The 18,196-nt window shown below is 49.1% G+C and overlaps 1 protein-coding gene across 15 annotated transcripts in view; it reads right to left on the bottom strand.

Annotated features, from left to right (window-relative positions):
* The window catches only part of DCTN1 (dynactin subunit 1), an 86,518-nt gene that overhangs the window by 61,832 nt on the left and 6,490 nt on the right, over positions 1 to 18,196 (bottom strand). For 4 of the 15 annotated variants that reach the window (XM_054201783.1, XM_054201785.1, XM_054201784.1 and 1 more), the window contains exon 2: positions 17,283 to 17,432. Coding sequence is in view for 10 of the 15 variants with exons in the window: in XM_054201780.1 (XP_054057755.1) it covers positions 10,233 to 10,265 (33 nt within the window). In the remaining 5 variants the exon portion in view is untranslated. Of the gene's footprint in view, positions 1 to 506; positions 1,015 to 10,232; positions 10,379 to 17,282; positions 17,433 to 18,196 lie in introns of those variants that run through there. The other 11 variants (XM_054201782.1, XM_054201789.1, XM_054201781.1 and 8 more) reach the window with 5 other exon arrangements.

Raw genomic sequence — 18,196 nt, forward strand, 5'->3', positions numbered from 1 at the left:
ACGTGTCCCGCTTGGTATTAAAAAAAAAAAAAAAAGACAGCAAAACTGCAAGAAAACAAGAATCCTAGAGGAAAAGCAAGATTCACCATTCAAATAGATGGCTTCCTGCTCAGCGAGTTTAAAAAACAATCGTTTCCCTTTTTATCCACCCTGGTTTATATTGGCCAGTTTAGTTTCTGGCGGCTGTGGGCAGCTGCAGTGCAGGTAAGATCTATAGGTGCGTGAAACGCCACGAGCTGTGAATCAGAGCTGCGGGTACCACCCGCCCGGAACAGGGCACGGATTCCCAGGGTTAAGGGGTCTTACACTTGTCCAAGCGGTTAAATCGTGGTGGAAAACCCATTCTACGAGTGTTCACACACGGCTTCAACATGTGTTGGCTAAGGTTAAAACAGAGAACGCGCTTACAGAGGAAATAAGGAAGCAAGATTATAAACTGAAGATATCAGACTTGCACCATCACAGCGTTGTCTCCAGCCAATTTGATAAATTGATAAATAATGTACCTAGTTACCGGAAGCGGGCAGGTTTACTGCTAATTCATAAGGTAAAACCATCACGCTGTCTTCCTGCGGCAAAGTTCAGCTCCAGGCATGCAGACCCTTTTATTCAAATCCAGCGTTTAGATTTTCGTTATTTTAATGATAACATATTCCATCTTAGGCTCAGCTTGCACTGGTGACTTTCCAAATCACGAGATTGGGATGTTTCTCAGGTAACTTCTGGAGATGCTTCCGGACATCCTCTCGCAGCTCCACTGCTGGGACAGGAGCACGGATGGCAAAGCAGGACAAACTCAGAAACACCCGTGCCAGCAGAAGCACGACCAAGGAGGCAGCCGGGGGCAGGAACTGGCAGACAAAAGCCCAGGGAGATGTTTCAGGAGGAGCAGAGCACAAGCTTCACGATTTGCAGGAACCAGCCTCTCAGGTGCCTTGAACAGGACGCGACGAGAGCCTCGGAGCAGAGACAAGCCAGCCAGGCTTTCACCAGACAACCTCACAAATAATTTCATTTTTATTTTTCTATAGCATCAGTCTGTAGAGCGGTAGCAGGTAAACTGGCCTCGAAAATCAACTATTTCACCATCTCTGCTGCAACATCATCACATTTGGTGGTGTGGGCTGCACATGGGTGTCTGGGGAACGCCTTCTGTGGGAGAGCTCCCTGCTCCCTTTCCAAAGCATAATCAGAGTAAAAGCACACATTAACAGTAACCAAAACACCTTGATGTTTAAGCAGTCAGATACAGGATACAGCAAGGCTCCACGTTACAGCTTCTCTGACGGCAAAGACAATTTAGGAGGCTCCTGACATCCTTCCCTCCAGCTCCCTGCCCATTCTCTGTCACGGATGAACCCACCAAGTGCGCTGCCCTAACTGATTTTAAAAACACCATCTCTCGAGCAGGTTTCAGTGTGGCCACAGACAGACGCCCGCCACAAGGAAAGGACAGGCAGCAGAGGCGGAGGCGAGGAGTCTTGTAAGCCAGATTTGCCAGTCTGGGGCAATTACCGGCAGAGCCGCAGCAGAAGATCACACCACCAGTTTCTCAGGGCTGCTCTCCTCCTCGTCAGCAGTCGCATAAATTCTCCAGGGAAGAAAAACTGGGACTTCACATGGAAAAAGAATTTCCTGATTATTTTTTTTTTAAACCGCAAAACCTCTTCAGGGCCTGTTTTACAAATTATGAAGCAGAGATGCATAATAAAGAAAGGAGCACAGCTTTGTTCCTTGCAAAACCATCTCCAGAGACCATCCCCTAAGAATTAGCAGCAGACTCAAAACGAGTGAATCACCTCATCAGCCTATTTGGAAGTTCCACCACATTTCACTTGCAATATGCTCCGGCACCGATTTTCTGCCACAGCGACTCCTTTCCATGCCTACGGAGGAGCGAGCAGTCCTTTAACAGAAAGAAAAGACCTTTTCCCTGCATCAAACCACCCTGAGATTGCAGCGAGCTACCCAATTAGTGCAGCAGAAAGAAAACTAACACCAGACTTTACTGAAAAGGAGTGTAAAACAACCATCATGCAGATCAGCTCCTGGCAAGCCCTTCACATCCCAGCTGTCCTGGCACCGGAGAGCCTCTGCTCTACAGTCAAGCAACTGGAAAAATCAAAATGCAGGTAAAAGCCTCCAGGATGTGCAGTTTTCCCGACTATGAATAAATACCCAGCTCAGGATTTTTCTCTGTAGCGGTACAAAAGGGTAGACCAAAATAATTTGCATTACCACAGCAAAACACAAAATTATGCAAATTACTATAAACCTGCTGAGTAGTCTGAAAAAACTGTCAACTCAGGTAGCGTTCCCTTTTAAAGATTCATTTTAAAGGAGTTCTAGCATTTTCATAAGCAAGTAAGACAGAGGGCTTTGTATTTCTTCTCTACGTACCCAAGTCACACAGGCAAAGCATTTGAAGGTTACTTTTCACACGCTAAAACAACTGAAAATCCCCTAGGTGACATAAAACCCCAGTTTTCTCTCCGGAGGCACCCACGGAGAGCCAAGAGAAGGGGCTGTGGATATTTTCTGCCCTTTTTTGGGGGGCAATACCCCAGGCAATCAGCCCCTCCTCACCACGGGGCAGTGAATGTGACCACCCTGGCGCCCACAGGCGAGCTGAGCCCTCCAACTCATCTCCACTGGCAGAGACATGAGCTGGGTAAATAAATGGCTTCGGTATGCTCTGACAGGTAATTTATCGCTGCAGCATTAGGTTCAGACTAAGCCTCCGAGTCATAAACAGAAAAAGGCTTTAAATTACCAGGAGTGTTCACTTAAAAAAACAAACACATGCATATAGAGATAGCTGTCCCAGCTGCTGCGTCCCGGGAAATCCCGGTAGGCGCTTCGCTGCAATGAGCACGATGTGTCCGATCCTGGACGAAGGACACTTTTTTCCATCATACTGCCTGCTCCTGCAGCGTTGTCTGCTGGCTTTGGCGCATCGCTGTGCTTCCGTCCCGGGAACAAAAGAACTTCACCCAAAGCTGCTGGTCAGTAGAAATTCAGCCTTTGGCATCCGTTCCCATCTCTAACATCTGCACACTTCAGAAGGAGAGAACTAAAGTCTGCAAAGCACTATTAAACCGCTTTTTAAAAAAAGAAATAATAATCTTAAGAACATATTCTAGGGCTGAAACACTGTGTAAGTCAAAACCAACAGCCAGACTAGCGTTAGCTATTTCTTAGCTCCTTTCCCTCACTTACCTCCTCCTTTCCCATCAAAGCCCTGCCCAGACCAAAGAGAGCATTTCCCTGAGGATGCTGCCCATCCGTATCCCAACAGGGTGAGAGCATTTGTAAAGCAACGCTGCTCTCCCACCTACTCAAGCGGGGCCAGCAGCGAACAGGGACTTCACCGGGTCTGTATAAGCCCAGCCAGGACCTCAGCTGCCCGGCTGTTGGTGCACATCGTCTCTGCTGCTAACGGTGCCCATACTCCCTGGATTTAAAGCCAGTGATGCCGGCAGCTGCAGTCCCACCGGCAGCGTGGGCACACTCCCTCGACTGAGCAGAGCGATGGCCGCTTGTGCTGAGCCCAGGGACGGGGCTGGGGAGGCTCGTGCAGAGTCAGAGCTAACGGATCCAAGTGCTTTCCATACTCCGGGAAAGACATGAACGTGCCATGCAAAACTTCACCCAAGTCCTGCTGTCAGAAAGGCTGCGGGACCTGCAGCTCCATCACTGGAGCGAGGCCCCTCTGCTCCACAAGCCACTTTCCACCTCCAAATAATAGATTTATTTAACAATATTTCACAATGGATTTCATTAACGATAGCGACATCTCAAAAAAGTTTTGTCTTCATTTGCCTCGCAGCTCCCCTCAGCCCCTATGAACACGGGTCAGTCTCAGGGTTTATTTGTAACTCAAGTCATTAGTTAGATGTTACAATTAACACAGCAGCCAATTAATAACATATGCATCACCACAAGAAAGTAATAAACCAAATCGTTCACATGTTTCTCGCATGCTTGTGATCTCATTAGTGCTGAATGACAAAAATTAATGCAATTAAATATGGCAAAAGTTTTCAGACTCACATATAAAATTATTATTTTTTTTTAATCAATCAAATAAGGTTTCATTTTAAAAAACAAACACAAAGCTTAGTAAATCCACAGTATTCTCCCTTCCCAAGAAAGGCTGTATTTTGTAATATTGGCAAAAAACCATTTCAGATTAACTCTTACCAAACACACTCTGCTTACAATGTCTCGCCAAGGAATTTCTGGAGTAGCATCCTGCCCCAGATGGGTGTCCTGCCCCGACCCTTTTCCCCCGTTCCTCTTCCTAAATGGGACCTCACTATTGACAAAATTGAGAGGGCACAAATCACACTTCTGAAGTCCAGAAGCTGCTTCTCCACTGGCACAGCATGATTTTTGGGCATCTAGAAGACAACTTCTACCAATACGAAACTCAGCATGAATGAAATGGCAACAATAAGACCAATTAAAAAGGAAAATTCTTAAGGTGCATATTGACTCAGAGCAAGGATTTCCTGATGCAAGTCAGTGCTCAGCCCAACTTAAGAAAAAAGAACAAAAAAATAAATTTGCTAAGAATAGTTAGAGAAGAGAAGTTAAGGGCAGTCCGGGAGCTTAAGAACAGAGGTTTACCTGTAAAATAAGGCATGATCTTCACTGGGGAGTAGGAAATTCCCAGATGGGCACACACGAGGGACACAACCTGGCCTCTGTAAAGCCACGTGCACGAGACACACGGATGGGTGCAGCTCCCTGAAACTGTTTGGAGGAAACGTCTGCCGGATCAAACATGCTTCCACCTCCACCCCACAGAAAGCTCCGATTCTGCGTACAGACAATTAATGTGAGCCCCGGGCTGGGCAGGGGGTCGATGGTGCTCTGGAGAATCCAGGCAATGTACGGCAGCACCTTGTCCTCCTCCTCCTCAGCAGGAGCCGGCAAGCTCCCCCAGCCAGCAGCCAAGTTGGTCAACGCAAAGCGAGCGAGTGGCCCTTGCACAAGACCGCCCTGGCTCCCCACCTTCTACGAGCAGTTTTTACAAGTTTTATGATCTTCTCCAAATCCCACGGTGCATAAATAAGGGTGTAGAAGCCTCTGCTCACACATCCTTATGCGGTCAACTCGATGCAATGATGAAACACCTTTCTGTCACTGTGGTCACACAAAAGGCCCTTCGGCAGTAATGGAGGGAGATCTGGTGGGTCAATGGGTGGACGTGGAAAAAAAACTGGAAAAGAAAGGTCTGTTTCTCTACTTTACAATGCCTGTGAAGGTATGTAAGTATTCTGTACTCCCTGAACCTGCTGACACAGCATAAGGGGTAGAAAAGGACTGTAGGGTGGACCTCACTGAGCCCCTTGGAGCTCTGCACCACAGCTGCAGCTTCCCAGGACCCACCAGAAACAGGACCATCCCAAGTCCACCTGCCTCTCAGCGGGAAGGACAGACTAGGAGCAGAAAGGTTCAGATCACACTGGGCTAACAAGTACAGTCACAGCCATTACAAAGGGAAAAAAATAGAACATTTGCCCCAGCTCACACCAACACCAAAACACCTCCCACTCCTGGGAAGTGCTCTTTGCATGACCACAGAGCTCAAGCAGAAAGCTCAAGCGTACCGTGTATAACGCTATCACAGCACACTCACACAAAACGTCCACAGACCTTCACTCACAGGTCTTTTTTTAGGGCAGGATCTCAACCATCACCCCACAAGATCATTAGTGTCACAGCAGGGGCTTCACCTGCTTCTCCCAGCACCACTCGCTGCAGTTCAAACTGAGAAGCACCACGCTCCTCCGCATCAAAGCAGATCCCACACCAACTACCCCACTCAGATACCCTGATAATTGGGTCATTGCTGCAATATTCACTTTCAAATTCAAGAACTGTTCTTGATGTTAACGTGAAACCATGCCTCTGAAGAGCAGAGGTAACACTAAGGTAGTGCTGTATGTTCTAAAAGTAAGTCTGGCCAATGCAAAAACCCACCCAAACTTATATACTGAAGGTCCATTTGTCAACCAGCACTAATTTTAATAGAAATATTTCCTGAATCCTTAACATTCAGGAGAGACGGGAGAGCACAGAATAAGCCTCTAACATATTCATGCCCTTAAGACAAGGTGATGGCTCTCTAACTTTTGTTTCTAACTAATTAGAAATAAGACTGTGGGACAAGTTACTCTTCTCCAACGTGAGGATGACAGTGCATGCCGTTCACTGACATCTCCACGGTCTTAAATTCAGGAGCTCACCACGCTCCTCCCCCAGTGCCGGGGAGCACAGTTTGGGTAACACACACAGCTTTGCTTTAACCAAAATCCTAAGCAGTAACTCAGACCCAGAGCTGCAGATCCAGGTGTGCCACAGGGCCAGCTCCCCAGCCATGGATTGCCACTGTCCTTGCCTTGGGACAACGCACCAGGATCAATATTTTCTTTTTCTTGTGTTGCAGCTTGCTGTGACCCACGCTGCTGTCAGTACATCAGACTGAAGCAAGGATCAACCTGATTTCGCTGATGACTGTCTTGCTTCAGCTCTCCAGTGTTGCCGGACAAGCCAGGGGCTAATCTCCCTGGCTCAACTCAAGACTGATATTCTCATGAAGATTCAAAACAACATTAACTACCACAATTTCGGGTTTTAAAAGGAAACTGTCCAAGCTGGAAATAGTGCATCCTCATTTACCTTCCCAGCCAGATGACCACGGGATGGAGACCCGATGGCCTTCCTGAGTGTAGGTGGAAGGGCAGAGACATGGCAGCAACGGGCCAGGGAGGCTGGTGCCCGCCTGCAGCCGTTCCTGTCAGATGCGGCCATGGTCCCTTGCCAGCTGCAGAGGAAGGAGGCGGAGGTGAGAGACACCACAAACTTGGGCACTGTCATCCTTGGGGACACCAGGGCACAACAGCCCGACACAGCAGCCGGTGACACAACCCAGAACTTCCTCAGGTCTCCAGACACAGTGCAACGTGCCAGCTCCTCGCTGATCTCATCCTAACAGGCAGAGCACATCTCGAGAGGTGCGCCTCACACGCTGCAGAGTCTGCCATTGGCTCTTGGCGGGCTCCGTCTTTAGGAAAACCAACAGACAAAACTTCAGGGGGGGCTGAGTTTCGGGAACTCTTCCCCTGCCACCAGTGACGAAAAGGTCATCTTCTGCCAGTGCCAAATGAACAAAGGAGGCATAAGCATCCTGTCTGGTCACATCACCTCTTCCAGCAGGCCACACCACCTCTTCCAGCAGGCCACACCAGTGCTCTGGATACCCGAGTTTTGGGCACAGAGAGCAAGGTGGTGATACACTGATGGTGAGTAAAGAGGATGGAGGAGCAGAGAACTGTAGGAAGCTCCCATAGACCATGGGTGGGGAGAAGGGGTGCGTGCACAAGGCCAGAGTCACTCCCTGGGGCCACTCACCCGCCGACAGAGTGAATCAGGCAGGAGCCCTCAGGAGATCTGTGTAAGCATCAGTGTGGACAATTCGTAACAGCTCAATCATCACTCCCATGCAGCGGTGATCTAAAGGGTGAATAAGCTGCTAAATTACATTAAATGAGAAATTAGTGTACTCTGATAGCGGAGGCGGCATTCCTTCCCCCCACTCTCCCAAACCTACAGCACAGAGTACCGATGGCCAAGTTGGGAGCCCCGAGAAGGGGGACAGGGGAGGCGGTGGGGATCAGGCAGCCAGAGAAGCAACCAGGAATGCTGACCCACCGGAGCGGCTGTCACTACCCATGCGCCACCAGACCAGTCTCCGTCAGAACAGTCCCTACACAGGTGGCTCAGAGTAAGCCACCATCCCAGGAGTAGCAGGTCACACACACCCCAGGAGGAGCTGCTCCTCCTGCTCACCAGGCAGACAGGGACAGGGCTGGAGAAGAAACCTCCTCCAGGTGGAGTGAGCCACACAGGCTGCACTTTGACTGCCCACCTGCTCCATCTGCGCAGCTGCCTACCTGGCACTGCGTTTTCCCTTTTCTACCCCCATTCAAACTATTACACACATTTCCAGACCATTTACTCAGTTATTTGAAGACAGTGGTTATCAGTCACTGAAAAATGGATGCAATTCCAAGTGACTTGACTTGTGATTTGAGCATGATTTGGGTCACTACTGTGTTTCATCTGAGCATGACGGTTTCAGCGTTTCGCTCCATTATAGTGGATAACCCAAGGAATATTTATTGTATTCCTTCCAGAAGCCAGACTCACATCATTACGCCGGCACACAGGGACGCCTCCCTGCGTGCAGATATGACTAATTGAACCTCAAACTGTCATTCAAAGTACAGATCAAAAGTTTCAGGTGAACCTTGAACACAGCAACCACCGCTGAAAAGCTCCCGTGATGAGATTCACGACTCTGGGTTAAAATGCTCTTAGCCTCAAATTCAAGACGTGACCCAACATGGCTGGAATAAGGAAAGACTTGGAAATAACTCTAGTTTCTGCTTAGTTATTACTGAATAGATAGTGTGTGGTGCTGCCATACCATCCCTATTGAAAGGAAGGGATTACCCCAGGATTAAGAGCAGACCCGTCAGCCAGTGACACGGTGGGGGTAGCTGCCATCTCACCCAGCAGAAGCCGGAGCAGCGCGGGTCTGCTGCTGTCAGACTTGCAGATGAGCCAGCAAGGCATCACCAGGATGAAGCCCCCACTGTGCAAACACCGCTGTGGCACTGGATTCATCCTGCTCAACGCTGGGAAGCAAGAAGTCAAATATGGACAGTTTGGAGGTTTCCAACTGCAACAACATCGGCCACGGCACTGATGTGTGACCACACGTCCCTAAAACCCTCGTATGGACACCGCCAGGACAGCCAGTCAGTCCAGTCCAGCCAGAAGGGCTGGCACAGCTTCGGTCCCCGCGGTACCGATTTCAAAATGCAATTTGAGTAAAACGCAGATAAGCCTGCTCGCATCCATGAGATACAGCTGCCATCCTGCCTGACCGAAATGCAATGCAGTTATCAGAACGGAACTGTCAAGGCTCAGTTTGAAATTTCACCTCCTTCGCCCCACTCTTACCCACTGAAAACAGCAACATTTAGCAAACACAGAGTCCTGGAAGCTAGAGCAGTCTGCCTCGGTACGCCCGCAGACATCATTTCCCAGCCCAGGGGAGGGCTCCGCAGCCGCATCCCCACACGGAAACACACTTTGACCCTGCACAGGGTGGGTAAAGCAACTTTTCCAGCCGCACGTTATCGCCGGCAGCCCTGAGCCTTTTTTCTGAATGGCAGCTGCTCCGTTCAGCAGCCTGTGACTACGCAAGCAAATCATTTCGGCCAGAGACCAAATCACACACGTACGCCCCACCGGTGACGGGCGGCTCCGGGCTCGGTGCTCTCACAAAACGCCCTTGCCCAGGCAGGCAAAGCAGTCGCAGGTCACGCTCCTGCATAGGGTTTTTTTCGGGCAGCCCCCGGGCTGGACATGGATTGGGGCGTAAGCGGGGAGGTGGGAAGGGGTCTGTCCTCCCCAGCTCTGCCGAAGCATAGCCCTCCCACCCCTGCAACCAGCCCTGGAGTTATAAAGCACTCTGCCAAGTTGGCAAGCACACCAAGTGACAGAGATGCCGAAAACGCACTGCCCGGTCCCCAAAACAGCGAGTGTCTGGGACACAATGTCACCATGCTGGCGAGGAAGAACAAAATGACAAAGAAAGAAACTCCCAAAGAAAGGCCTTTGCTGTAGGGCCGGTGCCTGGCTCCGGTTCTGCTGCCCACCGCACAGGCCAGGGTTAACTGCAATATGGTAAAACCTGGAAATGATTTTCAGGCACTCGGAAGCTCAGTATCTCACCATGCAACCTGGAAAATAAGCAAAGAGGAAGGAAAAAACACCATGCAGAAAGGAAAACAACCCTGAATCTTGGTGCTGCAAAGCCCTAGAAAGATTCTGTCATCACCGGAGGCTCAGCTGACACCTCATTGCATTATCAGTGATAATTAACAGCAAAGACAGACTAACTTACATCAAAAGGACACGTCCGCTAATATAATTCAGACTATTTATCCACCCACCGTATATCATAACAGACATTGTCGGTGATGAAGATATCAAATTCCAGAAATATGAAAACAGAGGAAACACAATCTAGATTTCAGTATAAAAATAGATATGTTTTTCATTGCAACAGATAGCATTAAGATACGTTACAATATTATCTAACAGCATAGCCAGGAGTTTGTAAATAAGTTTCCCTCCCCCCAACTTACCCGGCTGTATGTGTGTCTCTTGCTCTGGGCCATGCTGCCGCTGGCTTTTCTCTTTATTTTGAAGATTTATTATTTTCAGATAACGGTCTCAGTTCATGGCCAGCAGGTTTTTCACTTTTCAGCCGATCTAACCATCCCTGTTGTCCCCCCCGGTGACGTTCCTCTGGGTCACACAGAAAGGGGAAAAAAAGCCCTTTTCCGGCAGAGGATTCTTTAATACAGGGATATACAAAAATCCAGCCCGGCTGATGGAGACTACTCTGCGCTAGTGCTGCTCCAGACTTGTCACCGGCGCTGCCAGCTCGCTGGGTCCTAACGCTACCCGGCTCCTCATGGAGCCGCAGGAGGAAAGGCAACCGGCCTCGGCTCAGCCACGGTAAGGCCCCGGCACAGCCACCGCTCACTGGGGCAACAAGGAAGGCAAAACCTCCTCCTGCTCATCCTGCTGTGCCGGCAGCACCCACTGCTGGGTGCCGGGCAGGGGCCGCCACCCTCATGCCCTCCCGCCAGAAGCCAACCGAGATGCCCCTGGACCACCAACCATAGCAGCGCTCGGCATGCCTCCCGCGCTCTCTCCCGTCCCCCTCGCATGGCGCCAAGGTTTGCCCCCATCAGCCATGCCTTGCTTTTCCCATCTCCTCTGGCACCACATCCCTCCATGGCAAAGTCTGAGGAAAAACAAGGCCACCGTGCACCTTCTCTCCCCAATGCCACCGCGGCCACATATGGCACCGCGGGGTAAAGGTGTGCACACAACCGCGGCACAGGCAGACGGGAGGCGCGGAGACCAAACAGTTAATCGTGGGGCATTTTAAAAAAAAAAAAAAAAAATCAATAATTGTTCTTTCCCTGGTTGATCTGAATAGATGTCTAATTAAAGTCATCAAGCCCCTCTTCTCAGAGCTGTCTGCGGCGTTAATTGCTGCCTGTGAAATGGCAAGCAGGTCTAACAACGCAGGGGCTTTGGCAAGCCACCGTGCCCAGCCGCCTCCTGCTGCGGCTTCCTCCCTGGCTGCGAGACACCAGCACCCACCAGCAGCCCGGGACCCTGCGCTCAGCTGTCCCGCACCAGGACACCAACACACAGGGCCATCTCCAAAACAGGCATCACACCATGAATTTTTATAATTGTTTACATCCTATTTTAGCACCGGATTGCAGTGACCATAACGAAGGCAATGAACTATCTGAAGGGAAAAACCAATGTCATCACGTAGTTTTTAAAAAGGGGAAGAGGAACCAGTTCAGGAAGTTCTTGATGGGTCAATATGGGGCCAAATTTATCAAAATACTTGTATTAATGAATGAGACCAATACTTTTATCCCAGCTGCAGATGACTCCTAAGTATTCTATGAAAGGTAAACAAGAAATGAGAGTTTCTCATCAGCTGTCTTAATGCCCGTACCTGTGCTAAAATTTTGCTTTAGGAACTGTAAGTCAGGCAGAAAAGTTTGAAAACCACAGACATACAACAAAAAAGCCGAGCACAGCACTGAACAAGGGATGGCACGTTCAGACAGAGCAAGACCAGACATCTCACAGAATGAACTAGGTGGCCCTTCAAGGCTACAGCAATTGCTTTGAAAGGAACGAACTTTAAAGACGTATGATGGGGACGAACATAAAAAAAAAAAAAAAACTTAGCTAAAAACTAGGCCTTTATCACAGAAACAACCAAGAACTCAACCAGAGCAAGTCCCGGACGCTGGCTGATCACCAGAGCTACAAACTGCCCACGGTGAGCAAACAGACAAATAACTGCACCCACCGGGCAAGAAAACCCTGCCGCTGCTCCAGGAGCTCCACCAGACCGCTGTGAAAAGCTACAGGGGTTTTGGCGAAGCACAATTACGTTTCTCATGCAAAGCACAGGTTGAATTATCCATTAGGTAAGCACACTGCAGTCAACAAACCTACTCCGCCTTACTCTGGGCAGCCAGCACAAAGGGAAAGTTAAAACCTGTCCGTCACTTCCTAAGCAGCGTTCTGCAGAGACGTGAATGTCTCAGCTGAAGTCATTTTTCCCCTTCTCTATGCTGTTTTAAAGGAAACGGTTGCACATACAGAAATCCAACCCCAAAATTCCCGAGAGTTACAAAAAGGCACGAGTATCTTCCCATTCCCATCAGCTCTCAGAGAGATCAAGGATATTAGATGCCAAAACCTGTATCACTTGAACAAAACCCTTGTCAAACATGAGCAAAACCAGTCAAACACAATGAAATTGTGGAAAAGCGAGACGAGCATCACCTCAGCTAGCCCTGCGCCCGTGCGGCTGAGCCAGTGCAGCAGGAGGAACCCGATTTCCAGCCTCTCTCAGCCTTCCCACGCATTATAAATATATTTTGCACCTGTGCAACCGGTCAGGTGAAGGTTCCCAAAGCTCTTCAGAAAAACCTCCAGTCTGGAGAAGGATTAACTAGAAGAGCGATTCACTAGAAGAGAAGAATGCAAAGCAACGCCGGAGAGGGCTGGAAATACCAGAGGGAGATGTGTTGGCTGATCAGAAACAGGCAGTTTGTCCCGGATCTGGTCACTCTGTCTTTCTCTACCCACCATCGTATGAACAAAGCTGACCACTTTGGGAGGGGGATCACGGTACTTCCCCCTGCACTGATCCATAAACAAAAAGGAGGGGCAGGAGGCATCACTGCAGCAGCCCCCCGGCCATGAAGGTTGGTTTTGAGCATGAAGTGTGTGTGGGGGGGGGTGTCTCCCCTTCACATTGCAGACAAATCCAACAGTTGCGGGACAAAGAAATCCCCAGACTAAAAACACGCCTTCTGTCAAACTTTCCCTCATTCCTCTACAAGGACCGTGCATGCGTTAGGGCTCCCTGCTCTGCTCAGGCTCACAAGACAGGGACCTTCTGGTTCCTCTCTAACAAATACAAAACACAAATTTTTCCCTTTTAGAAAATCCATCAAGTGCTTTTAACTACAGACGGAAGTATCACTTCCGGCTTCGGAAGTCTCCAGCAACTCACTGCCAGAATCTGGGAGGTTACATTGGAGGAAACCACCATATTTTGCCTTTTTCTAATATTTTTCTTCTCTGCAGCCACTACCGGCCACTATTAAGACGGGCTCCTGGCCAAGATGGACTTTTGACTGACCCAGAACAGACACTGCGCCGTGCTCATCTCCAGCACAAACTACCTCTGCTCAATTTATTGTGGGGGGTTTTTTGGGGTTTTTTGGGGTTTGTTTTTTTTTTTGGTTTTTTTTTTTTTCCCTTTTTTAGCAAAGGTCCAGTGAATTTTACCAATGAGTGAGCTATCCACAGGCTGCATCTCTGCAGAACCAGGCAAGCCCGGAGCACTTCCCTCATACCGGGACATGCAGCAGTGCACTTCCAAGTTTCCAGGAGACTGGAAGTCTGGCACACACCTGACCGCAGAGCCCCATGCACAGCTTGGCTTCAGCCCTGGCTCAGGAACAGAGGTTGCCACTTGCCAGCCCCAGAGCAACAGCAGCAAAGAAGCTCAAGAGGTCTTCCAACAAGTTGTCCCACGGCGAACTGTCCCTCCTGCCCAGCCAGGGCCACAGGGGCAGGAAACTCCTGGATGGGCAGGAGGGAGGCTGGCAGGGCTGCTGGAGCAACTGTGGTCCTGCAAGGCACAGGCTGCCCACCATGGGGGCTGCCCACCACAGGGCTCAGCAGGCACGTGGGATCAGACAATCACAGGGTGACTCGGAGCTGTGCCCCCGGTATCAAGAGAAACCCGTTAATGGTGTTTGGGGACGGGAGGAGGCCCGCGGGAAGCACTGATTCCGGCTGCTTTCACACATTTAGTTTAATACCAGAGGAAAAAGGTTCTTGTGATCAAGGCGCGGAACAGACTCAGGAAATCTGGATTCTAAATACCAAAGTTTTTTTTCGTGTTTTCCCGTGTGACCTCTGGGCCTCCGAGGCTGGAGCAGAGCCAGAGGAACAGCCGGCTGCAGCATGAGACGTATGAGAACTGTGGACACAGCCCTTGGCTAACGAGAGGGCATGGCCATCTTGCACAAATATCTGACGGGCGTTAACCCCAGCAGAGCGACAGGGCTGTTTACACTCGAAGGAGAGGCTGGAACGACAAGCACGGAAATCAAGTTAAAGAAACCCTTCCTGCAAGTACGAAGGAAACTGGGAAACGGCCACAGAATTTCACAGGGAGTTTAGAAAGCGCGGAAGGGTGAACGGTGCTGCAGCAGCCTGGGAACGGGTGACATGGGACACTTTCCCCTCTCACGGGACGGGAACTTACCACCGTTCTTCCCGCAGAGCCCTTGGAATAACAGGATATAGTCAGAAACAAGCAAAATACTAGTCAATATCAGGAAGGCCTTCCTCACAGCGAGACCAGCTGTAGCTGGAAGAGTGTTTTTTTTCCATTTAAAAAGAAAACTACAAAGGCTGCACAGCTAATTTCTCCTTCTTTCCCAATCCTAGTTTTCCACATTAAACCTGAAGCACAAGGGACTTTTTCCCCCAACACGTACACACCATTTTTCCCCCTGAAGCACCCCCACGGAGCCCACTCTACCAAACAGCTCAGCAGCCGGCACTCTAATGACTGACAACCAAGTGGCAGGCAGTGGGGCACCGCAAACCCCCCCGAGCTCCCATGGCCAGCATCAATGAATGAACTTACATCAAATTGCCCAATTTCCCCACAAACGCAGCAGTGATGGAAATCAAACCTGGGTGAATGAAGCAACATGAAGGAGTTGGCAATGAAGATATTTCCGGGAAGAACACATACTGAGGTTCTAATATCCAACTAGGGACTCGTTACAGTTTCATTGGAAAGCTAAAAACAGTTATGGAAAACTCAAAAATTTTTTAATTTAAAACAAGCCTATGATTAACCCCAAGAAGGACAGTAAGTTATTGGCAATTTTAAGCCTCTGCAGTCTATACAAAAGCTGCCAACAAAGAAAGGGGAAGAAGCCTCAATTTCAGGTCACTGAAAGCTAAATTAAAATATTAGAGAACGTTCAAGGTACTTGCTGTAGCATGGGCAGGCTCACAGCAATCAAAGCACACTCTCCCCTTGTGACTACAATGCCAAGGCTGGAGCCTGCCTTCATTTTCAAAAGAGCCTCTTAAAATACGCAGAAGGACTGGAGCTACGGCAGACAGTAGTGACTGCCAGTGATGCTCCACCAGAGCATCCCACTGAATGAAAGCTTCCCACGGAACGCAGAAACTCTACAGCTGCTGAAATAGGTCAAGAATGAGAGCAGAGCCACCTGCACCGCGTGCTGATGGAGCACTTCTGCCCCCTGAAGACACCTGCCCTCGAGAGATGCCAAACTTCAGCATCCCCCAAGCCACTGGCCAGGCGGCAGCCAGGGAAAAGCTGCAACAGCAGCAAGAAACACTCGTTCCCTCCAAGAGCAAGGCAGAGGAAAGAGATCCCAACAGCAGTGCCTGAAAGAGCTGGAGCCCAGCACCCAGAGCGTGGGGGGCCCTGATAAGCACCCTGAACCCCAGGGGAGCAGCCACTGCCACTGGAAGCGCCACACTGGAGCCAAAGCACGCTGCCGGAGCAGGCTTGCCAAGAGCCCAGCCTAGCTGGGGACCACTGTCCCCACAGCACTCGAGAGCTCTGCACTCCCTCCCGTTCCGGCATCCCAGCTTCCCATACCCACACGACGATGGAGGACACATCTCCGAGCCCAGAGCCCTGGCTTTTCCCAACTCTATCAGCAGGTCTGTTGTCTGCCAAAAGGCACAGTGCCTACCCATCCTCCTCCTCCCACCCCCACAGCCGTAGCGCTGTGGTCAGCAGGTGGGGGATGCGTGGAGGCTGCTTGGCTGCAGCGCTGGAGGGTCTTTACAGCCCCAGACCACAAGGAGGACATGAAACGTACCAACTCCAACCCTTTGCATTATTTCCTAAACCCATACTGAAATAAGTACAAACAAAAAAAGCAAGAGCCTTTGAAAATGAGTTTGCAAACAGATGTAGGCTGAAACATTAAAATCACTGTTTTGCCAACCAGGAGGATACAATATCAACACTTCAAGGAGATACCATTTCTTAACGTAACAAAGTTACGTAGCACCACGCACCATTTTCTGTTTTCACTTCCCATTTACTACATGATCTTTGGATGAAAATTAAAACTTTACAGAAAGACAAGAAGCCAAGTTTACACAGTAGTTTTATTAGTTAACTGAAACTGCGTTACATGAGGATGTGTAAAGCTTTCTGTAATTAAAACACTTCGAAACAGTCTTAGGCAATCAGTGCAAACAAAAGTACCCGTAAGATGAAGCTGGCTGCTGGCTGCTAAAGCCCCTGTAGAACCAGTAGATTTCAGCCCAAAGCCTGCTCTATAGAGAGGAAAACTATTTATTTTTTTCCTCCCAAAACTCAGACACTGTAATTTCTGTACGAACTGCTGTTTCAACCAAACAAAATAACTACAATGAATAAATCTTTCTGGCACTTACAGAGGCTGCCGCAGCTACCAGAAACTACAACATCCCCTTTTCCACAAAAGCACACCCAATTTTCTGATTCATGTTAAAACTTTGAAATAAATTTACTGTTTAAACATCCTTTAATAAATTTAGTTTAGCAATTCATAGGAAACAGCAACCTTAATAAAGGCTACGGTCTCACCTCTTACTGCCTGATCCCCAGCTGTGCTCAAGGCAGCTCCCGCCCAGTTTTGTCTCACAACTACACACAATAAACCCCAAGCCTCTGATGGATCCCTGGCATAGTTTATTCCCAAGCCACATCACCTACTTGGCAAGCAGATTACCTGCCTCCGGACCCAACTGTACCTTTTAGAGTACCGACAAGAAAATGTCTTGTCATAAAAGGGCACTGTGTGCCCCAAGCAGGGACAGTTCTAGCACGTCTTGGTGATGAAAAGAAAAAGTCTCAAGAGCAAGGGCAGGCAACGGCAGTGTGCTGAGCAGGGGCTGGGACACCAGGGAAGGGGCCAGCGCAGTCAGCAATAACGCCAGGGCACTCACTCCTCAGCGCTTGCATCCCAGCCCCTTCTCAGGCATCGAGGTATTTACTAGGCAATAACACGTACCGTAAAAGCTGCCTGTGTGTTTGTTCACAAATCCAATTGAGATGATCTCAGGAGAGGTGTATTCGCATGGGAGACCGAACTAGATCAGCTTGGGGCATAATTCACACATCAAGATCGTTCTTGCCCAAGTTTGGGGCAATCTTCATTCACCTGCAAAAAAAGTACCAAACGTTGCAAGTCTCCACACATAACACTTTATGGGTAACATACCGGTGCCGCACCACCCTGCCATCCCAGGGACATATCATGTACGCCATCCAGGTGCCATCCTGCATGCTGTTCACAGCCATAGCTTTGTTAGGACCCACAATGATTGGCAGCTGCTCAAACTCTCAATGCAACACACGTCACTAGAGACAAACTATCGTAAAATGGCCAAAGAATATTCAGGTTAGAACATTCAGACTTTTTGCTGAAAACTGGGATAAGAAACAGCCCACACTCCGAGTAACTCGAACACTAAGAGCTTATTCAGTTTAAGCAAACTGAGCAGGAAGCTTAAAAACTCCCCACTATTTATTTAGGAAGAGCAAAATTCCACCTTATTGGAAGAGCAAAATATGTATATATTTTATATATACACACACATCTCCCCATGAAATTGCTTCAGCAAAGCTGCTTTTTGATTTATAATCAGCTTAGTTTTCCAACAAACTTGTGTTCAGAAAAGAATTTCTAAAGACGGCACTTCAGGGTTCTGCCTTTAGTGTGGCAATATAAATCCAGAGTGGGACTGCTCAGTTTAGGACTTTTTTTAATTAAACTCTAAGCTATGCATACTCCCCCCAGGTGACCTGAAAGTCAGCCTGGGTGCTTTTCTGTTCTTTCCTGAGAAGCGGAAAGATTGCAAGGAGAACTCTATCTGCTCAGTTCCACCTGCACAAGCCCCTTCATCTTTGAAGTTTCGTCTCGGT

The sequence above is a fragment of the Rissa tridactyla genome, chromosome 5, assembly GCF_028500815.1.
Source record: "Rissa tridactyla isolate bRisTri1 chromosome 5, bRisTri1.patW.cur.20221130, whole genome shotgun sequence".
Lineage (NCBI taxonomy): Eukaryota > Metazoa > Chordata > Aves > Charadriiformes > Laridae > Rissa > Rissa tridactyla.